General features: G+C 40.9%; 2 protein-coding genes across 2 annotated transcripts in view; one reads left to right on the forward strand and one right to left on the reverse strand.

Annotated features, from left to right (window-relative positions):
- The window catches only part of LOC142087786 (synaptotagmin-like protein 2), an 82,699-nt gene that overhangs the window by 57,007 nt on the left and 1,827 nt on the right, over positions 1-23,865 (reverse strand). The window lies entirely within an intron of this gene.
- VSIG1 (V-set and immunoglobulin domain containing 1) lies at positions 113-23,761 on the forward strand. The gene is made up of 8 exons (XM_075162418.1): positions 113-195; positions 3,540-3,700; positions 9,917-10,024; positions 16,467-16,665; positions 18,288-18,443; positions 19,119-19,238; positions 20,293-20,419; positions 21,847-23,761. Exons 1-8 carry the CDS (start codon positions 147-149, stop codon positions 22,028-22,030), a joined length of 1,104 nt encoding a protein of 367 aa, XP_075018519.1. The 5' UTR covers positions 113-146; the 3' UTR covers positions 22,031-23,761.

The raw sequence follows: 23,865 nt of genomic DNA on the forward strand, positions 1-23,865 counted from the left end.
GATAAAAAAAGAGAATGAAAAAGCATATTGACGTGTTGATACACAGCTGATAAGGAAAACAAAAACCCACTTAAAAAAAATAACAGTTGAGTTTTAGTCGAGGTCAGAAGCAGCATCTGGTCTCTTTTCTCTCCCACGTCAAGGAGATGTTTGCAACAATGCTGAAGATATTTCCAGTTCTAGCCATCCTTACAGGTAAGAATAACAAACTGATCGAAATAGCACTGGAATAAAGGAACTTGTTGAAATAAGAGAGCAGGTGAACCTGACTGGCAAACTAGGAGAACATTCAAGATTTATTTCAGGATGGAGTGAAAATCATGGCTATAATGCTATGCCATTTTGTGGAAATCAGCAAGCTGACCACTGACTGGTAAGAGTTTTTTGCTCAAGAACAGAATTTTAGTTTTGGTAAATTAATGCTTTGCTCTAAAGCCAGGGAGAGGCAAAGAGCTCTCACTTAGAGCGTTAGTGTCTTTCAAGTGTTTCAAGGTTAGGTTTTCTCACATTCGGTTTTTGTCTCCTCTTGATAATAGCCCTGGGAAATGCTGCCTTGGTCCCACCCCCACCGAAAAATTTTTGGGGATGCTTAACTTTAAGCATGCAAATAATCCTTTGGATTTCCCTGAAGTTAAGTGAGGATATAATACTTTGTGGAATCTAGAAATTATGTGGTATAAAGATTATATATTATTCATGTTTCAAGGACATTTAATGGTGCTAAGCCTTACTCTTCATACGTACAGAAGCAGACATTTTAAGTCTAATGCTCCATGGAGATGAACAGCCTCTGTATCCGCTAAAGAAAATGGAAGTTAGTTTCCACATTTTCTTTTCAAAATGGAATTAACTGGTTTGGACGCCAGAGAAATATTTAAAATAGTTGCTCCTGGTGTTTCAATGTTGTCTCTCTCACACACACATAAACCCCACCCATTTTTGCCTTAGAAATGAAAAGTAATTCAGTGTTAGCACCAACACTTTTCAAAACAATGTCCTCTAACTTTAAGTTCTGGATTTAAGACTAGCAGTGTGTCCATACTGGACTGGGGGTTTCTGCAGTGGCTAGGAAAAGATCAGCAAACTCGGATTTACTTCATGAGCATTAAAAACTGCATGGGACTTCAGTGAAAGTGGGCGATTCCCAATTAACTGCAATGACTTCCTCTGTAGCAAGGAAGCGGTCTTACCGTAATATTGATGAGTAAAAGACATGAATCAACTGTTTTTAACAAGTTATGGTCCTGTTCACGGTAGCTTTTTTCACTAAGTTACTTCTTACTCATACACTTTTTTCATTTAAACCAAAAGGCCTGTATGTTTGAAATGGGATTATGAGTTTGAAACGGTAAACAGTGAACTAAATGCAAAGCAAAACTCCCATTAACTTCCGTGATGAGGGAACAGGCTCTGCGGGTCCAGTTCACTCCATTTTCCATCAAAAGCTCCATCTTACAATTAGTGATGGCTTTAAACAGCCTCTCTAGACAATGGAAGTTTGACAGGTTTTGGCTTCACATTTTTACTAGAGCGAAGCCTATCTCAACTAAATGTATTTCTTCAAAATATACAGCTTCATGGAAATTAGAATGCTTTGTGGAGTCGTTTCTGCTAAAATTAATTTCTTCTGGAAAAGCTTATAACAGCCAGGCTCTGTGGCACTCCTGACTCCAAAACCAGAGAATGATAAAGGAAATACGTGGAGCAGATGACTGGAAAATTGATGTTTTCAGTAGAATGACACTGTGTTGAAAGACCATAGCTTTAATCCAGCGAAGAGCAGAAAATAAATACATGTAAACCTGGAAGTATTATTGTGGCAAGAAACTATCATCCTCTGGCCAACTCTAATTCTTAAAGTTGAGAACAGTGAACTGAGATATCTAAAATAATATTACATGGCTTTTATATTCTATGTCAGTAAGGATTAAGCTACTGTGAACTCACAGGACAAGCAGGACTTGCAGTCAGCACTGGGATCCCCTCTTTCCCCAAGGCAGGTTTGACACATCTAGGTCAGTCTCCAGCCATTTCTGTGAGACTGTCTTCACGTATAATGTAAATCTTGCTGTAGTTTAAACCCGCTAGTTCTCATCCTAGCCACCACTAACATGGAAAGTAGATTATTCCCTTCTTCCTTGCAGTGAGCTTTTACTATTGAAGCCATGAGACAAGGAAAACAGACCCCGAAGAGTTCAGACTCTAGGTTCAGATAGGTTTGCATATTGTAGCAACTGATGAATCTGCAATATTTACATGGTTAAAAATGTCAAAATAGATTATATTTCTTTTTTAAACAATGTTTTCTCTCATAGGGCTGATAATTTGAGCAAAATACTCTTTTGGTATTACTGGAGGTTCTGCTTAAACTCTCAAAAGCAGCACCCGAGCATAAGATGCACAGATACTTTGTTGAGAAGAATATTTTGTATGTTTTGCCTCTATCATTCATACGTGCAATAAGCCCATGTGAAAATTATTATTAACATGAAGTTCTCACTTTGCCTGCTTTGCACAGAAAGCTCCAAAAGACTTATGTTTTCCATCATATTCAAAAGAAATGTATTCTCCTTCAGAATCTTCAGATAGTAGCTTTAAAACTGGACTCAGTGATCTAGCAAAACCCTGAAATTCAGACTTATTTTTCTGACAGCTCTAGCTTTGTTGCCATATGTCACCATTGCTAGTAACTTATATGGAGGACAGAAACAGATAAATACTGTAAGATGGTGCTCGATTCCTTTCATTAATACGGCTGTGTAGCCAAGACCGATCAGAACATTATGGGAAAGGGCTCACAAGTTATGTTTGCTCCCCTTCTGCACAACAGAAAGGGTTGATCAAGTTATCACAGAATTTGTCACAACCAAAAAGGTTAGTTTGAAGTTTCCAATGTAAAAGCATTGGAAAAGAACAGCTTCTGCATGTAAGCCCTAAGAAATCTAAACAAAAGCAAGGTAATTAGCAAAAGAAAAGCGGAGAAAGGCTGCTGGGCTCCAGCCTGGGGAACCCGACAGTGCCACCGGGTCCGAGTCAGAACATAAGAATGTAAGAGGAGACAACGCTGTAGGAGGTGGTGATCTGCGATAAAGAAAATGAGACATCTAAAGGAATAACTGCAAAAAAAGAGGGCAAGAAGGGTGTAAAAGAGGGCTAGAGACAGGTGCAAATGAGAGTGCAAGGTGCAGGAGAGCACTGCGAGTGCAGAAGAAAGGTTTGGTTTAGCCACAGGCTCCTAGTGAGAAGACAAGTCTCTGCAAGTGAGAACAAGTACGTTCTTAGGAACTCTGCTTTTTTAGAATTTTTTTTTTTTAAGGGCACAGGTATTCGAGGGGATTTACTTGATTGTTAGCTTTTACCTACTCCCAGCTTGTTATCACTAAAATTTCCATGCAAAGCCCAAGGGAAACTGTACTGAAAAGGGGAAAGATTAGACATGTCCTACGGGTTTCTTCGATAACGCAGGGAGCAAGGCACTCCCGCACGGCTCCCAGGCTCGGCCCTGGCTGATCTCTCCTCACCACACTTACTGCCCACAGGCCACGTCAGCGGCATTGTGGTGACTGTCCCTGAGAAGACAGTGAATGTCACTACAGGTGGAAATGCAACCCTCCTCTGCACATACACGAGTTCTGGACCGCTGGAAAATTTCTTTATTCAGTGGAGCTTTTACAGTGCCAAAGAGAGCCAACTGCACATCGTAAGATATTTATTTGTTATTGATATGAAGTTATATTTAAGGTATCCTTAAGTCCTCAATGAATCTTGTTACGTTTGGTGGTGTTATCCTCACTACAGACCAGGGAGGCAGGTAAGGTTGGTGTTCCCACCATAAACACAAGGGACTGGGGTGCAATGAAATTTAGGGGCAGATGCACAAAGTTATCTAGGCTCCTAATGCCTTCTGGCACGCCTGAACTCCTTCAGAAACTTATGAAAAGGTACAAAAGGGATTCAGATGCTCAAACGACTTGCTCCAAGTCATACAGGAAGCGTGAAGCAAAGCAAAGACCAGGTGTCCAAAAATCACACAGGCGCCCCGGCCCCTGGACCAGCTCCCTTTTCTCTTGTCTGGCGGATATTTCCTGCCATTGTGAAGGCTGCTTTCCTGGTGAGACGCCCTTGCCTATGGCAATGTCTCCCCCATTTAAGGGTCAAACGAGAGCTCCTTGACTCAGCCGCTATTGTTGCTGCTAGGCGGCTCAGTAAGAGGAGCGGTGCGCAAGGATAGGCTATCGGCGCAAAGTCAGCAGTGAGTATTTTGGCAGGAGTCTCTAGAATTTTGTCATAGCAGGAAATCTGCCACAGCAAACTTGCGCTGGTATTTTGCGGCATCCCACGGGTGTCTTTGTGGTAGCAGAACAATTACAGATCAAAGGCAAATGCTCCCTGCCCTTCCTGAGACCCCAAGAGGCAGCAGAACCAAACATTATCTCCCCCCGGGGTATAACAAGACCACATGGTAGGTTCGAGTATCAGCACGGAGACAGCATCGGGACTGGGAAGGACAGCCAGTGCTGTAACCACTGCTCGAGCCTCTCATGTGGCTGTAAAGACCTTGCAGAGCAGCCTGGTCTGCCTGGAAGGAGGCAGGGGTGGGATGTGTAACTTCCTATAGGTACTCACACTACTGCCCAGACTTCAATTTTTTGGTGGGGAAATGAATCCAGGAATCTCACTCCCAGCATAACATGCAGGGTACGAGTTCCCATCAGCTCAGCCCTGACAGGTGCTGAGCAATCAGCAACACCTTCCTTTACAAGAAGAAATGCTGATCAAAAGTGTTACTGCATCCTTGAAGAGGACTCTAATTTTTTTTCCGTGCCCTGGTGCCGGGCTTGTGCCTGTTAGACAATCAGTCGCTTTTCTCTCCCATTGTTTTTATCCTGTTGCTAACGTTTTTTTTCCTAAAAGTTCAACCTTCCTGCCTGGTGTTACACCTGAGAGTTGACGTAAAGAGATTTGACTTACAAGAGTGTCACAGTCCACAGTGATGATATTCTTGTCGTGTTCTCCAATTTCCTAGTAGTATTATGTTAGGAGGTTTGCCATTGCTGATAGAGTTATACCTTCTATTTGGTTTATCAATTATAGCAGAATTAGACTCTGTAATTTGCAGAATGTACAGTATGTAACGGCAATATTGAACGGCAATAACCAATATGTAAGAAATAGCAGTTTAACGTACGACAGAACTGCTCACCTCCTGCAGTATATCATAGCCACAGATAAAGACTGCATCAGTGCTAAGTACAAACACTGGGCCCATCCCAAATTCTGACTCCAGCTGAATGCCAGACCGACACCTTGCCTGACTAATTGTATGAATAGTTGTGACTCATCATTTGCTTTTTTCAAGTCAAAACTATTTTATTAAATGAAGAATTATTCATGAAAGGATGGTAGCCACAGGTTTCCCAAGTAAGTTGTATATAGTACAATATATTATAATTTTGATCCAGTATGTTACATCATCAATTTTAATCACTTGTTCAGGTGGGAAGTACAACACTGAGATAGTATCAAGCCCATCTTCTCCAGATTTGGTTAGTCTCTCTATTTTACTGGCGTCAAATTTTCCATATTGCAAGACAATAAATGCAATACATTTTCTGGTCACAACCAAGAGAAATAAGCAGATTGTAACGGCAAGTATTTTAGAGGGAGAATCAGTTAGTTTCAAGAGATCCAGGAGGGGAAAACCATTTGTAAACTGTGGCCAATGATGAGAAAATAGCCCCTGAGGATTATAGTCATAAAATACTGTGGGTGGTTCAGAATATGCTGAATAAGAACTAACTGATGTGAGGCTACCAAATGACGTGGAAACCTTATGGATCAGTCCCTTCAGCACTCATTCCCGGCTTCTGCAGCTCCCATTGCAGGCAATGGGAAAGCTGTGCCTGTAAGGACTGTAAGAAACACTATTGGGAAAAATTGCATCTGGTTTTCTCCCTATCTGAAACTAATTTCACGGTAAATTCACTTTCACACCGCAACACACATGCATTTGTAATGGACGATTTGCATTTTCATTAAATAAAGTCAGTTCAATCTGGAAAGGCCACAGGTTAGTGACTAATCCCGTCCTCCTTGAACACCGAGGTAAAATTTCCCTCGCTGCAGTGCCAGTTCTCCTTGGCTCGCACGCTCAGCGAGGTTCGGAGGATACCCTTCGCTCCTCTGAGCCTGGAGGGTGCATGTGTGTGAAGAGCTGCAGGACTGGGGCACTACTCTTTTTAAAATGCTTTTAGCAACCCATTCAGTCCTGTATTACTTGACCCTGTATCCTTTTACCACAACATGGCAATTCCTTACCATTTTGAACCTATTCACAATAAAATTAATCGTGTTAATGCAAACACTGGGAAGAAAGGACTGTGACTGCTTGTGGAAAATATGGTTTAAGAAATTACACAACACAGCTGAACATGAAATTGGATTTTCAACCTCCCTCTGAACCCACAGCAATACGAGGTTGCTATTTTTATTTCAGGCTGGTGACTCTTCTGAGTTTCAGAAAGGACTGAGTGCCTGAAAGCATGCATGTTTTTCTCCTACAAGTTTAAACAAAACAAAAAATGATCTTTCTTTCTACAAACCTGGTTTTGCCCTTGTTGCTTGGCATATAGCTGAAGTTAAGTTTCACATTTTGTTCCAAGTAGGAAATATATGCATGGCAATGGAGGAGATTGCCAGCTTTGGCCTTCATTGTTTAGATTAAAGAATACTAAAATGCAAGTAAAAAATATATAAATATATTTATGCTGGTAAGATGACAAAACCAACTGAATTGAAAAGACTGGCACCGTACCTTACTGAATACCAGAACAGTAGTTTGCATTTTAAGTGGGATAAAAAACTATGCAGAAAATACATCTTCTTATCCCACCTGCTACAATTTTAAATATTCCTGACATCTTACTAAATGCTAGATGTCTTGATGACCATGTTATTCACAATAATAAGATTAAGCAGAGGGCACGTTCTCCATAACAAATATCTGGGGGAAAAATCTTGGTTTTAATAAATAATGTTTATTTACGTAATTGAGAATATGGCCCTTTCTCTCTACAGTGGCAGCAAATAATAGAGCAAACTAGAACATTAGAATTAATTAAGGCAAATTTATGTATTAAGATGCCTTTGGCTTGAAGCATTAATGAACGTGAGCTTTAAATTGCTAGATTTTAGGACATAATAAGGACAGAGGCCATAGGTACCCTTTTAAAAAAGAATGTCAGTATTTTACACTGCTGCTTACATTACAGATTTTGCAGTATTTTGAAATACATAGGCTCAGCTACAGTCCTGTCTGGAGTGCAATCAATAAGATCAGGATCAGGACTAGTGCCAGTGTTAATTTAACGCCCCAGAGTATTCAGCAACAGATTTTACCTTGCTTCAAGGTGAGGAAGTGCTGTTCATTAGTTCGCAGACCTGATGCAGATCTGCCTCCCAGCACTGGCTTTGTGAAGCTGGCTGGTGTCTTTTGCTGTTTGTTCTGGTGTTTTCACATCCTGTTCCGCATTGCCCACCTTACACGATGCTGGCGCAGGTGCTCGACAGTTAAAAGTCATGGCAGTTACACCGGAGAGGATGAAATACCACAAACAGGCTGTTCACAGACAGTATGATGAAAAGGGAGGCAGCAAACAGCAGAATGGCAGGTGTTTCGCGGTGCTGTTTTGAAGACAGTGCAGCTATATATAATGTGCAAATATAGATCTTTTTACTAATTGGAGCTTAACTCTGCTCGTCTCCTGAGAAGTTTCTCTAGTGGAAGTAAGTCCCCTCATTTCAGCTAAATAATGTAAATATCAACTCATGGAAAATAGGATGCCATATGTATTTTTAACTTTTTCTCCTTGTCATTTACTCCTTAGCAACATGTCTTTTTAATGATAAATTTAATTTTAAAATTATAACTCCCAGCCAAGGATCTTGAGAACTTTCCAACACTGAACTATCTCTATTTTACATATAGACAAACTCTACTTACTCAGCTCACCCAGGGTAACAAAGTACATCACAGCCTGGCCTGGTTCATAAGATAAAGACTCAACTCCTGCTCACAGCCTGGCCTGGTTCATAAGATAAAGACTCAACTCCTGCTAAGATCTACATCTGTGCTTCATTTCATGCTCTGAGTCACTCGGCTGGCCTCGGTGTGAAGCACCTAAGTAAATGTTTGAAGGATTGAAGCCTGCTGTTGACTCTGCCCAGGCGAGGCTACAGCCTTGCAAAGCTAAATACAACTCCTGAACCTAACCAGGGCCACACCTTGAGCCTCCAGCCCAGGCCACCCACAGTTAAAGTAAGTGAAATTATCAGAGACACTGTGTGGCTACCCAAGATAGGCCCAGGGCAGAATTCTTGATGGAAATTTTAAATTCACTAGGTAAGTAAAGGACACGAATGACTGTTACTTGTAAGAGAAACTGAATTACTGATAGACTTCTCATGAAAACGTTCTCTAAAAAAAAGAGAGGGCTTGAAATATTTGCAAACAGTGACATTGACACTGCTTTGGTAAAACTACTGATGAGCAACTGAGAGGGAAAGAGTGTTAGCAGCTTGTAACAGCATGTAACAGCAATAATATCTTCCATTTATTTTATATATTGGCTTTCACCCTGCCAGAGCCCCGTATTTTTCTCATATCTGTACTATCAAGAAAGTATCACTAGTGGATAGGGGCAAGGAGGGTTTCACTTACTGAAAACCATACAGAAGAGGAAGATGGCACTATTCCCTTACGAGAAGTCTAGTCATGTCCTTATTCCCAGCCTTGCAGGCCCGATAAGCCACTTCGCAAAATCTTCACAGGAGCGAGCAGGCTTGTGTCGTGTTGTTCAGGAACAGGGGACAGGGTGGCGGACCCCAAGGAAGGAAAGAGATGCAAGAAGAGTGATCCAAGCGCAACTGTGTCTGCTCCTTTCACCCTGAAACCCTGAATTCAGATTATCAGCAGTCCCAATGCTAGCACAGCTCCGCTGCCCAGCACAAAGCAAGGCACAGGCATGGGCACTGGGCTACCATGTGAGAGCCAGGGGCCAGTCAGCCCTGTAAGTGTGGGGTTCCCATAAAAGCTATTGAAAGAACAAATTCCTCCCCATGTAGTGTGAGTAGTTCCTGAGACCCCATCACGCGCTTTCAGCCAGAGACAACCGAGATCGTGTGCTGCAGAGGCTGCCAGTGCTGCAAGGGACACTGGCTCGGGAGCAGAGCCATCAGTTCCAGCCCATGAGCGAAGATGAGCCTGTGCAAAGCACCGCCTGAAGCAGTACAGGAAAACTTCCTGGAAAGGGCCTCTCTGATACATAAGCATTTCTTTTTGCCTAGAGATGATTTTTTAAAATCGAGTTTTATCTAGCACTTAGATGACTGAGCAAGCACTTAAAAGGAATAGCTTAATGGAAAGCAGAGGCAACACCTCCAATGCAGAGGAATGGAGACGCTGTTGTCACGTCATTACAGTCAGAGTGACTCCCTGGATGTCAGTGGGATTACTGTGGACTGCCTGTGGTTATCTCTGGCACTGGGGTGACAGTCTGCAGAGAGAAGATAAAATAAGCTGATACACTGAAGCAGACAATAGTGAGAACACAAAGGAAAGTGGAGACACGTAGAAAATGATCAGGTTGTAACTGGTGTGTTTGGAGAAAACATTAGACTTCAATCTTAGTTTGCCTAATTTTAGGTAAAACTTAGAAATAAGATTGTATTGCATCTCACTGTTGACAAGGGCTTGAGACATCTTCTGCAAAATCTGCTGGACATGAGCCACCCTGCCCTTGTGAACAGCACTGATGGTACTGATGGGGAGCTGTGTAGAGAATAGGCTCTTTGATTTTGGGGGAACATTTAAAGTCTCATTTAACTCTCAGATCAGCACATTTTTACTCAAATACAGCGTTCCCCGTGTCACGGTATTCTGAGTATGGATGAAAAGTCAGTCAGTCATTGTCAAAAGATGGTGTATGTGACAGATGCACGGGGAAGATGTAGCTGGAGACACCAGGTAAGAAAAAAATACCCATAATCTTAAGGGAAAAAAAGAGCTAAATGGCTTCTACTAGATTTATGCTACTGTGAGACCCGTATTCATCTTCCGGAGTAAAATCGTAGAACCAGCATATGACTGAGATAAGCTGAATCAGATGCATCACTCAGAATTTTTAACTCACCCTATTTTTTATTGCATTTTCCTCTATCTATCTAAATTATTTTGGATGTAGCTGTTGTTTTTTTCCCACAGCTATTCTAGGTGGCTGAACTAGCACCTTCAGGAATATTCTACCCAAAGGGTATCTGAAGGGCATGTCCACACACCAGGAGCCTCTGGGCTGAATGTGAAGAAGTCTGGATAGTGCAAATTTGGGGCTACATATTTACATAGCAAAAAAAAAAATCATCCTAAATCTCTTTTCTAGAATATTACAACATTTTGAGATGCAATGGATACAGAGGGACACTAAGCTGCCTGCTGAACGGGCTTCCTCTCAGCTGTCAGCTCAACATCCCAGCCGTAATCCATTCCAAACTCTCTTTGACTGCAGCGGGATTCCTGTCTCACCATGAAGTACAGGGTACAACCCAATGTAAATTGAGGTCTAATAATAACTGCTGAAGAGCAGTTGCACCAAATGTACTGAGAAAACACGTTTGTGCTTGTCGCACTGTAGAAATTATTCACTAGTAGTTCAGCCACAAGAATGATACTGTGAGAACATGAAAGAGCTGCTCCTCAAAAGTATTTTGCACTAGTTTAAGCTGCTGAATGATTAATCCTCTAAAGACTTCTGACTCCATCCCTTTCTTCTTCTACCAATACGCAATTGTGACAAGACGCTTCTAGTTCTCAATTACCTATGCAAAAATCCCAGTAACACAGGACATAATATCCCTACTACAGTCTGGCAGATCAGAGTTTTGACAAAAAATGTGTGAAAAGAAGCTGTGGATGAAAAAAGGCATTTGGGGCCAGACTCAGTCACATGGCACACATCAAAGAAATCAATGCATGCGTGAGCATTTGCTTTCTTATCTAACCGAGTTCAGAATCTGAGCCTTGGGCTTTAATTAACACTTTGAGTGTGTGGCATTTGTTCTCTAATTAGATGGTAAGATGCTTAAGGGAGTGATGAACACTTTTTTCCCTTGTTATTTTATAAATTCTGTCTGTACTCAGAATTCAAAGAGAGATCATGATGTCAAACCAGTAAAGTTGTTAATATCCTCCTTTGCATTTATCAGTGAGAAAGAGACTTTAACGGTTCTTTTTCTAGGAGCTTGTGAAAATGTCAAACAGAAAATGATAAAACAACCCAATGACGGGGCCTTCTGAACGCCTGAGCTTTACAACTCTCCAGGCAAAGGCTGTGAATCAGATGCTGAATACATCAGCCTCGAGAAACGTCATTGAACAGGATGCTATAGCTTTACATCTGCTCGTGGGGGAAAGTGAGAAGGGGCTGGGGGAGGGAAGACAGGTACTGGAAAGGAAGTCATGTCCTGAAACTGCCCCCCAGTCAGGAAATTAAGACTAGTGTGGAGATTAAGTGGGACATTTTGTAACACTTCTTCAAGTACATCTTACAATTTTGATATCCAGATGTACTAGGCATGTACAGCAATGTGATGCAATGACAGCAGGAGATGGGGGGTGAGAGGAATATTGACCTGGCCATTATGAATGAGTCCATCCAAAGACATTTGAGAGACACATATTTATGGAAATTCTAGTATGTATTTGTCCTGCCCCAAGAAGAAAGGAAGCAGATGGAGGCATGTTTCTTCTAATTTACTGCCTGCTTTTTCACATACAACCTCCACCCCCTAAGGAAGATCTTTCTATGGAAGTTGTATAAAGAAAACCTGTAGGTGGGTTCCTCACTCTCTGCCAAACATCTGGCAGCCTTTGAAAATCCTCAACTCAGCATCAGCTTTGCCAACTGCTTCCTCTGCAGGCGAATACTTTCCTCACCATCACACTAGAAGAGGAGCAGCCTTCCCACAAGTCAGGCTAAAGGAGAAGAAAAGGACATGTGATTTCATGTACCAGATCATGTACCAGATCCTTCAGAATTGGGGACACAAATAATCTTGTCTCCAGCATCTGGATTGCATTGAGATTACCAACATTTTCTTCCAAACGAGTATGATCATTCCCAACTCCCTATTCTGTTTGTAACCCAGCTTCCCCAAACAGGTACACAAATAATTGACTCAACTGCCTTGGAAGTCTACGAGCCCAAATCCTTTCCTTGGTTGCAGCAGAAACTGTGACTGTGGAAATGCAGAGTAACTATACCACTGCTTTAGAAAGCCGAGAAGGATGGCTGCTGACATGAGCGGCTTTAGGCACTGCCTGGCCCATGGGTTGAATAACCAACTAAACTACAATCCCTTCTAAGGTCAGGGAGACGTTTTCTGGGCAACTTAGCTGTTTTGCAGAAACTGGTTTTTAGACTGTGGAGTTATTACGGACAACATTTTTAGGAGTGATAATCCCCACTCCTTTTTCTGTCAGTTGTTTGATTAGTCATCCCAGGCAGCTGCTCCCATGAAATGTGAAAAGGCACCATTATATAAAAACTTGCATGAGCAAACTAGCTGGTAATGAGAAGCAGCGACCATTACTGCATCCTCAATATTGTTTTTACGCTGGTAAACCATTGACTTCACTACAGCTGCTCATGATTTGCTTGAGGACATAAAAAGCTTATTTTTTCAAGAGAAGCACAGCAGATCTCTTTCATATTTTTTTACGTTCAGGATGTTGCACTTTAAATATATTTATCACATCAATTTAAAAAGGCTTCCGGGAAAAGTCTACCATTGACTAAATTTACAGTTTTCCCATACAGACATTTTAGGGACATTTTAGGTAAAATGGGAAGAAATGTCAATGAGATGTGTGGCTGTAGGAGGGAACGTTAGCTGTCAGTTGCCCAAAAATAAAAAGTCTTCTATATCATCAACAAAAAACAAGTTTTTTACTTTTGAAACGGAACAGAAACATTTTTGCAAAGATTTTCATTTCAGTTTTTTGAAAGGCACAAACATGAGCTTTTCAATGACAGCATAAAAACACTTTGAACAAGGGTTTAAAATACTCATTTTGAGTGTATTGTTTAAAATGGGCTATGAATTCACAGCCAATTAACTGAAACATGTTCCTCTTAAATGAAATTTCCTGTGTACACAATCCAGTCATACCTCTGGGACAAGATATACAGTCAGTAATTAATCACAACATTAATCAGCCTTTTTGGTGTTTACCTCCTTCCTTCAGGCAATAAACTCCAGAGCCAGTGAGATAAGCATCATACAGGAGCAGAGGAACAAAGAACAGGCAGGAGCCTGCAGAGGAACCGAATGCATTTCCTTAAGATGTTCCACTGCCTTCATGTTCATAGTTGAAAAAAACAACCCAGAAAGATTCTGTTTAAATCCATGAAGAGAACAAACATTCTCTGCTGTGTTGACACCTGCTTTGGATTTAACAGTGTACACAAAATATTTTCTCTGCATGCATTCAGACAGGAAGAGAGAACACAGGGGATTAATTTTCCAGTGTATTGTATGAGGGTTTAGATACGTAATTCACCCTGACTTCAGATCAAATACACCGAGGAGTGCTTGCTCCTCTCTAATGTTTATTGGCATGCCCTGACTGCATTTAAGACTCGTTGTAGTGCCAGTCCTATTTCCCAGGAACATGTGCCATAGCTAAGCTAGCACTCAGTGGGCAGCTTCTGCTACTGTTTACTCTCGCATAAATCCCAGATCACTCTGAGGTATACTGAGTAGAATTTAGTCCCTTTTTTCAGTAATCAGGCCTTTTAGTAGGATATAATGGGCCTGCCTCTCCTCTCCTGCTGCTGCAAGTCACGCATCACTTCATTTAAGTCATTGTACAACTTAATTTCACATTAGTGTGAAGAGCTGATGGAAGTTCTTTCCCTACCCCCCTCAAACAGATGCAATTGATCGAGAGGAGATGCAAATCCAGCCCATCACTGCTGAGATCTATATAGGAAAGTCAGCTTAAGAGGAGCCTGAAGTCAGAAGTCACAGTCCTTGTAACTTCGGACCCTTGCAAGGAACAGTGTATAATGCTCTGTTGTTGCTCATACTCCGATAAATGTAGAATGAGACAAGTGTGGCCAGGGTATTTTTGTAATTACAGGTAGATCAGTTTTTTGATGAGAGATTTGCTTAAACCAAACTCCGTATTTTAAACACTCTCCTTCCTTGGGGAATACAAGGGTGTGCATCCAGGCTCTAGTTTTGCAATAGAGGTCCATCTCTAGACATTTGCAAAGCATAAAATCAGTTTTAAAACTGATGGCAATGCACGCAAACAATGGAAACTGGAGAGTCTATCCAGCTGTTCAGCAGACTTTCTAACCTAGTCTGCTGCTCTGCTAACACTGGACCTCTTACGCTTCCTCACTGCAACACCGTTTTTCCGCATGTTGGCAATGCAGTAGTGTAGCTTTGGTATTGAGAGCCCTGCATCAATTGTACCTGGTGTTTGCAATCCTGGGGCAGGGAAAGATAAAGTCTGGCTGGAAAGTAGGCAAAATTGCATTTGAGATGGGGCCAAGCTGCAGTACCGGAGCCGCTGGTGCTGTCCAGTCTGGGTTCCGACCTTCATTTCAAAGCCTTATCATTGCATAAACCAGCTGTGCTCTGGCAGTTTTGGGGTGTAGCTTGCCTTAAGCTAATAAAGGCTTTCAGATAACATTGCTTAAAGACTTCAGTCAACACTGTATCAGGGTGGATAAATAGAATTAAGAAGAAATATTCTTAATTCAAAATGCAATCAGTTGATCTGCAAAGTAAAGCAACTTCTTGCCTGGGGATCTGCAGCGTCCCTAAAGGCAGGGAACTTTGACCAAAAGGAAATTTTGGTACTAGTCAAGTGTGAATGGCATTTCACAGGAGTTTGTGGAGCTTTTTCCTACAAGCATTTTCCAGCTATTCCCATTAAAAAACATGCTGTCAGTCCAACTTCAATAAATACATTTACACTGCTGATTTTGGAATACTGTCATAGTAACGATGTTAGATCTATTTGGGTCTAACCTGTAATTCTATATGGTTACCTCTCACCAGTTTAAAAAAATGACTGAGTATGCTGGAACTGTTCACTTTGCCTGGACAATGGAGTTTGTGCATGTAGACACTGGGGAACACACTGCCTACCCCAAATACTATCACTTTTACACAACACTATCATTAACATCTGAGAAAAATAATGTTCCATAGTTTTCCGTATTAGCTTTGTTCTTTCAGATCTTGGTTTCACAGCAGAGCTAGACTGGACAGAGTGTGTGTACTCCTTGAGAACTATTATATTTACCCCAGAGCAGATGAGATACTGCAGTTCCTAAGCAGACTCAAGGCCCAAGTCTCAGACTACCAACCAGGCTCCACAATGGACACAATTCTAGCTCTCCTTTCAGCCAACAGACAAGAAGTTTGGGCTTGTAAGCTTATGAGGCCAATTCTACTCCCACAGTGCTGTTAAGTACAGTTGATGCTACTGAAGTCTGTTACATCAGTCAATGTTAAACAGCAAATTTTTATTTGGGAGGAAATGTTGCGTTCCTTAGAGACATTTATCCTTACTATGTCTATAAGTCTGCAAAACTTTTTTTACTGTTTAGCAAAAGGGAAACTTCTTGATCCCAAATAGGTGCCTCTCCAAGCACTGAGGCCAACAGCTATTCTTGACTTCCACTTATGTATGGTATAAACTCAAAAAACCAAGATAGTCCATGACACTGGCTCTGACCCTGATGACACAAACAAGGAGAACAGCATGGTTGCTCTAATTGCATGTGTGATGATTCTGCTGGTGTTCTTGTGCTGCATTTTTATTGCTTCCAAATTTACTGCCAACAGATCAGGCATCTTGTTTGCTTAGACCTATGTCTTGTGGATTCATTTCAGTTCTCTGTTTGCTAGCTTCTATCTTTGGAAAGCTCTGCAGCCATCCACTTTTTGCAACGACAGGTCCATTCTTGTCACAATCTTCTACTGAGATGGTTATTAACAATATAAAAAATTACCAGTGCTTCAATTAGTACCACCATTCATTGTGCATGACTTAGTATTTTTTTCACAGAATTGTCATATGATGGTCAATGGTCTCACCTTTGTTTTTGCAAATGCATCAGTCTGTGACTGGAGTATCCACAAAGAACTAGCTACTGTCCATTTACACAATTAAAAAATCCCATTTCTGAAAAGCTTATCTTTTAAGAACCACTAGAAATATATATTCAAATGTACCAGGTTTTCATCTCTGCTTTCTCGGGGGAGGGGGCAAGAAAGGGGGTGACATTGCTTGGCTTAATCAGAAATCAACCATATTCCAATTATGAGTACCAAACAAAGCGGCAGTAAGATCTCTTGTTATTAAACTAACAATTGATTGTTTATCACAGATCTATTATTATGCAGAAGGCCAGTCTTACTCCTACGGAGAGTTTAAGAACAGGATAACAGCTGCAACAGGTCCAGGGAACGCATCAATAACAATCTCCAACATGCAACCCTCAGACACTGGTTCCTACACCTGTGAAGTTTTCAGCCCACAGGCTGAAGCTGGACAGAGTCAAAAATCTGTGATTGTCAGCGTGCTGGGTAAGTGCCTCGTATTGCAGTTTTCTTCCCTTGTTATGAAACACTGAATTCACGGCTCAAAATACGTAGGACCAGAGGGAATAACAGAACTGTGATAAACAAGGCCCGTGATGCAGAGGAAGGGCTGGCTGATGCACCGGCGCAGAGATTCTTCCCGAGGGCTCCGGAGCCGCAGAGCCGGGGGTGCCCTCTAGCTTCCAGACGGAGCAGACCCGGCACCGCTCCGCAGCTACCCTCGCTTGACCTACGGTAAAATCTCGTTCTCCCATGAGCGGCCTTCAGGTTCACTTTGTGCTCTCAAAAAGCTACCTAACGTAAGCAGGTAAGCGGGTAGCTGGAATTACCCAACTTCACTACACTTTTCATGTCGGGAAACAAAGTGATACTAACTTTGATTAAAATAAAAAGCCCTTTTAGCTGGGAGTGACAACTTTTCTCTGAAGCCATTACTTCTAGGATAATCCAGCCCCAGCAAAGACCAAAATTTAATAATTTTAGCTGATGTTGGTCATGATGACGTGCGTAAATCTAGGGAGAGGCAGCAGTACAGCCCAAGGGTTCTGGCTCACCCCCGTTCCCAGAAACTCTAGAAGCTTAGTATGTTTTGGATGGAAGTAGTACGAAGCCTATTTTGGATGGAAGCAAGCAATAGTTCAACCACGAACAGGTAGGTCAGAAAGGATGAAAAGCAGTGGAATAAGATATTTTACTTCCTAATAAGATAAAAGTTTGTACTAACCCCATCTAATCATTGCTTTTATATTTAGAATTCATACCTGGTCAGAGTGACAAATCAAAGTCATATAAGAACGTGATTCCAACATCATTTGCCTATCTGCCAGGGATAACAAAAAGACATACGTAAACTCAATCTCTGAAAAAACAAAGTACTACTGTTAATTCTCATCTAAAATTCCCCAAACAAATAGTAAATCTTGGAGCAGTTGAGTAAGAGATTGTACTTTTCACATGAAAACCAAGAAAGGTTGTTCATTTATGCACACAAAATTGGGCTGTGTTCATTGCTGGTATAGTTCCACTGACAGTACTCTAAAGAACCACAGCAGCATATCTATAGGTAGGAAATGAAAAATAATAGGTGTAAGTGAAGACAGAATCTTCTCCTGTGTGCAAAGTGAGGAAATGCTGTCAAAACAGATGTATTTTTTAACAGAAGTGTAGTTAATTTATTTCCGCCACAACTGCAATATGCTAAAGAATCAGGGCTTGACCCTCTCCCTTTATGTGAAAAGCTCCTGCTGTGTCCCTAAAGAAAATAATGCTGCTATGTGGCAGAATGGTGTATGACAAATAGCGATTGGCCCATTATAATTAAAGTAATTGATAGTCTTCATCTCAACACCTCCATAATATTTAATATGCAAATGGAAGAAAAGATAATAAAAATGTATCCTAGGCCATGTACATATATTTAATATTACTCAAATCTTTACGGGAAAGCCTTTGGTCAGATCCACAAGAGACTCTGCTCTCAGATGGAAATTTGTAGATGGGGTTCAATTCTTTACTTATAGAGGCACAGCACCAGAGTTCGAGGTGGATGCTTGCAGTCCCAGGTATGTACTCACGATGTGTCTGTTCTCCTCATTGTTATTTTACAGTCAAACCATCAACACCTTTCTGCAAAATAGAAGGAACGCCTGAAAAAGGCCATCTAATCTACCTCTTATGCAAATGTGAAGAAGGATTGCCTCACCCTACCTACCGCTGGTACAGAGTAGATGAGAATACCCTCAAGCCTGTGACTGAACAACTTAGTACGTAACTACAGGTCTACCATACCGTGTTCAAGATCTGGAATTCCATAGTACCAGCCATTTCAAACACTGTGTGTCACATAGGGTAGTTAAAACTTATCCACCTCTTCTGACGGTCAATGTCACAAAATCAGATTTTTACTTATTCAAATCACTGATAGCTGTCACAAACACAGGACATTTTTTCTATTTGTTTTAATAAAAATTGTGTGGCATGTTAAAGCCTTGTCTATGCCATGACTTTAAATTGTTAAAATGGGAGAAATGTTCCCTTCCCTCGGAATTTTAAGTGAACTTATACTCAGAATAAGTTAAGTTAATTTGTCGTTCAGGTGCTAAGACCTCTATCCCGAAAATCCTCAGTACCTGTTAGACTTTCATTTGTGAAGTTACACTGAAAATAGTATCACCGCGGGTAAAACATCAAACAGACAGACTGATTTGCAGAGTAGGGGCTACTTCTCATGTTCTAATATTCTCTTGCAGAATCCACTGTAGTAATTTTCAAGGAAGGTAAATGGTTTTTATTTAAAGAATATAAAAAACCCCAAATGAATGAATAATTGGAGAACCCTGGTTCCAATCTCTTAATAGCTCTCAGTATCACCAATGAAAGAAAACCGTTTGCCTCTACAGTACATAAAGGGTAATCTGTACCTGCTCTGTTTGTCACAGATCCGAAGACTGGCATTCTTTACATTGGCAATCTCACCACCTTTGAAACTGGGTATTACCAGTGCATAGCCAGCAACATCCTGGGGAACAGCACCTGTGAGCTTGACCTAACTGCAAAACGTAAGTTTAATGCATGAAAATAATCACGTATTTGATGTATGACATGCATGGTTTGCAGAAAAATGCTGTAACAACTTTAAAGCACAGATTTTTTCCAAGTAAGAACAGAATGGGCTTTGGAGAGCTCTGGAATTTTCAGCCAGGCATGCCCAGAATTTACACTGACCTAGACAACTCATTTAACATCTCCAGCTTCATTTCCCACTGGGAGCAGGAGCTGAACCTGGCTCTGACTGCAGAGCCTTTACGGAGAACTGACAGGCATGGAGTTTGGAGCAATTTCTTCCAGCCAACAGTCCCACTGAGGTCCCCCCACCCCAGAATTTACCACCATCACTGAAATGTGGTAGTACAAGGACTGGGGCACTGTAGATGTGATCACTAGCTAAAAATATACTGCAGTCATGGAAAAATACCTTATCCTGAGTGCCCTCAAGCAGCGGTGCACCTTAACCTGACTGTTCTCAAGCAGCGGTCAACCACATCTGCATGCAGATTTTTCACATAAGCAGTAAGTTTTAAAAAGAGCCAAGCATATGTTGTACAACCAGCCACGAGAGATGTCCCTGAAATGTCACTCAATTACTCAGTGGTCTATAAAATGAAAATCACAGGTCAGAGCTAGAAGCTGTACTGAAGTAGAAATAGAAGGGGGCTCACAAATGATCAGAGCATACATTTTACATCTCAGCTAAAAGGCAGAGACAAAGGCAACCTGAATTTCAGAATTTGTTTGCAATGACTGAAGAACAAAGGCTTTCAACTATTGCCAGTGTTAACAGCCTGATGTTTCCCTTACCCAGGCATAAACATGGGGTTTGTTGGGGTAGGGAGCTAACCAACAAGAAAGGAAGCAGCAAAGGTCATAAAAGCACAAGTTCTCTCTTTCCTACAGAATCTTTGGCCTCCCTCCTGGGAATACAGCTGTCAATCAGTTTTTTAGTGCTTTGAATCCAATGCCTTCTTTCTGCTAAAGGCTCCTCCACTAAATTTCCTTGGGCTTTTGCAATAAAAATACTTTTTAAAAAGTCAAATAATCTTTTTTTCTTTCCAGATTCAGACGGTAGTGTTGTTGCTGGAGCATTAATTGGAGCAATTCTAGCAGCTGCTATCATTTGCATTATCGTCTGGGTCTTAACCAAGAAGGCGAAGAATAAGAAGTCATCAAGTAACGAGATGCAGTAAGAGTTTCTGTTTGCTTCATTTTAAGACAATTATTTCTGTAAAGCGCTGCTGATAATCCAGAACTAAAGTAAAATGTAATTACTCTAAGTATTTTTTAAAGGGTAAATGATACAGGTTTTAAGAAAACTTCCAGAGTGACAATATTTGCTTATGTGTGGCTTTTAAGCTGTTGCTCTCATAACAGAAATTGCCATTACCCTCTTCCCTATGTTCACAGGCAGCTACCACTTAGCAGTATCTAAAATAGTAAAGTAAATGTTTTTTAAACAACACAAACTAAAAGTGGCAAGTTGGAAAAACAGTTTTTAATATTTAAAAGTTAATGGTGACTGTTAATGGCAGGTGGAGGAAGTAAAAAAAGGAAGAGCAGCTAAAGATTGCCTCAGCAAATTTACTGGGATTGTATGTTACTGGATTTAAACGCTGAGGCCTCAGTTCAGTGCTATTTTAAATTACAGGACACACGCTTGGAATACTCTAAGGCATCTCAAATGGCAGGAGACACAAGGTTTAGGCAACAGAATGGAGCCCAGAATGTCCATTTTGAACCTGCTCTGGAAGTGTCTTTTCCTCTGTGCTTGGGTTGCTCATTTTTCCCTTAAATTGCCAAATCTTCAGAATAGGGATAATCTCATATACTGTACAGACTGTATTTAGCCCCATGATATTAAATGCTAAATGAATACATGCAGCTGAGGCCAGAAAAAAATATTATGTCATCCGGACACTTCCCTATAGCACAGGTCTAAGACTTCCTGATACAGAATTCTGCTAATCCAGACAGTGGCCAGTCACTCATGCACCTGATTTCTGCTTTCAACTGATGTAGCATTAACATCTACTTTTGTGCTCGGATCCTAATAAATCTTACCACATTGAATTAATCCACTAGCATCTGATATTTTTTACATGTGAAAGTGCTTAAATATCGGGAGTTGGTTTATTATTTTGATAAGATAAATGGAATTCATACCTGTTACTAAAAATATTTTTCTAGATTTCAGCCTTTTCATAGCTCTTTTCTGACTGCACTCTATTTTCAATGCACTTGAATGGGATTTCTCAGAAAGCTCACAGCAAGCAGTGTGTTTTGCCACCCCTTCTCAGACACTGTTTGCCAGCACTCAGTTTCCCATTCTGCTTTGCTGGCCTAGCATTTAAACATACTAAAATCCATGTTATTCTAATGGGATCACTTAAACCAGTGATGCAGATCAGTCTTATTATCTAACACTGTCACTCTTTCTGTCTTAGCAGCAGTGATGATGCAGCCTTTTCAGGTGCTCTTGGGGAACAGTGTCGTAATAATAAGGGAGTCACTGTTTTAGACAACAAAACTACAAAGACTCATTCTTTTGAAAGACTCTAGCGTAGATGGGATTTCAACATGTGAAATCACAATCCTCATCCTGTCTTCCTGCAGAGAAATGGCTCAGAAACAATCCAATGCAGAGTATGTTCAGGTACCTAATGAAGAAAACATTCCTGCGACCACAGTTCCATCAAGCAATGCGACAAATGAATACGCTAACGTTGATGAAACAGCAGCCTCTGGAACACCTGAAAATTATGAGAAGCAAGAAGCGGAAAAAGAAGAAATAGCCTAGCGTTTTAATACAGTTTTCCTTGTCAGCTTTGAACCCCTTTATATAAAAATTGTTGTCATTGAATTAACATAGAAGCATGACTAAAACTTAAATGGGCATTTGTATTGTGAACCGCTGGGCTGGAGATTGAAAAGGGTCTGTTACACATGCACTTTGTGAATAGCAGAAGATTTGGCCTTTGAAGTTACACAAATTTCATTTATTATCTAGTTATAATTATACGTAAGTATAAAAAGACTATCATCCACATTTATCCAACCTATTTTGCAAAACTAATTAGGAAATGGGCTGAAGCATTTGACAAAGTAAGAGCTTTCCAGTCAACTATCAGTAATGCTGTATGTATCCATACAGTTCTGAACCACAGCAGTCTTCTCCAGAAGCGGTGTTGGCCAACCTCATGTTTCCTGTGCACCAAGAACAATTATCATGGCCAATACATTGCAGTGTTTAAAGGATCTGATTTTGCACGTCAGAAGTAAAAAGAAGTTTTATCAATGTCATCAGAGTGCAGAAACATGTTAAGACCTGGACCACTGAAATCTTGTGTGTCTGAATTCCACTTAAAGCTAAAAAAAAGATCCTGGAAATTTTTACCCTATTGCTGCCTGATGTGGAATACATTTTGTTAACAGTGACCTTCTTAGCTTTAAAGTTCCCAAGGCACCAGCGTTCCAGAGTTGTGTGTTTCAGCAGTTCTGGTTTTCAGTTTAATGGAACTAGCATTCAGGTACCCAGTTCAGACATCGATTGACTGGTTTCCAGACAACTGGAGCTGGAAATCTAAATCCCTTGCAAGGTTTGTTATAACAGGCACACAGAGTATCAGATTCCTCATGACATGCAGATACAGCTGCTTCCAAAACTTAGAAGTGAATACTGCCTACTATACAACACACTAGTTTCGATCGCTTCCTCTGCCTGAGATGATTTAAATCTATTTCCAGGCAACTGCCCTACCCACTAGGCGACACACTCATGCTATTTTTCTTCTGCTCTCTTTAGCCCAGTGTAACTTCTATAGTAATTTTCTATAGGTGAAAGCATCAAGAGGAAAGGTAAGTAGTGCATCCACACCAATAGCCAAAAGCTGAGTAACGAGCACTCTCTTGGAAGGAGAAAGGGGAATTGAAGCACACTCTGATCACTAGACACCTCTTCTCTCCGGGCCTCGTTTCTAAGGTTAAGCAAACTCAGTTCTTCAAAAGGGCAAAGATACCTACTTCCACAAGAACTCAAGGACCACGGGGCTGAGGTGAATACAGACACACAGCCTCAGCAGCTCCCTTCTGAACCACGTGAGGCAGATAGTCACTGACGCAAGGAGACAGTGGTTTCAGTCTCGTGCACTGCAGAAAAATGTATCTGGCTCAGGGATCTGGAACTTTTTGGTACTTAAGTCTTTTATAGAATCTAATATTCATAAATCCTTTATTGACTGTTCCTAGTCTGTAAACATTAGTTATATGCAACAGTCATCTTTAAAATAGATAAAAGGATACATCTGTTCTAAAATTTTCAGGTTCAGTTCCTACAGCTATAAGTGTGCTTATCAAGCAAGTGACCATCAAAAAAAAAAAAAAAAGAGGAAAAAAAAGAAAAAAGATGGCAACATTTAAAGAAGATGGAAGGCATGGGGTCCTAATTAAGATTCAGTTTGGATCATTAGGCATAACTGTATTCATTGCCCTTTTTATGCAGTTTTCTGGCTTTCAAATATTTGTCTTTGATATGTCCTAGTGTTTAGTCTCATTCCAGAGTAAAAGAGCATTTACAGTGTTCTTATAATATTGTTTTAGCTAAAAACTGCTTGTGCCGGACTGCGAGGGTCAAAC

The sequence above is a fragment of the Calonectris borealis genome, chromosome 13 (genome assembly GCF_964195595.1).
Source record: "Calonectris borealis chromosome 13, bCalBor7.hap1.2, whole genome shotgun sequence".
NCBI lineage: Eukaryota > Metazoa > Chordata > Aves > Procellariiformes > Procellariidae > Calonectris > Calonectris borealis.

Coding starts and splice junctions, on each gene's coding strand:
- VSIG1 (XM_075162418.1), top strand. CDS start 147: ATGTTTGCAACAATGCTGAAGATATTTCCAGTTCTAGCCATCCTTACA. Junction 3,701..9,916: donor AAGAGAGCCAACTGCACATC/GTAAGATATTTA, acceptor ACTCAAATACAG/CGTTCCCCGTGTCACGGTAT. Junction 20,420..21,846: donor TCATCAAGTAACGAGATGCA/GTAAGAGTTTCT, acceptor GTCTTCCTGCAG/AGAAATGGCTCAGAAACAAT.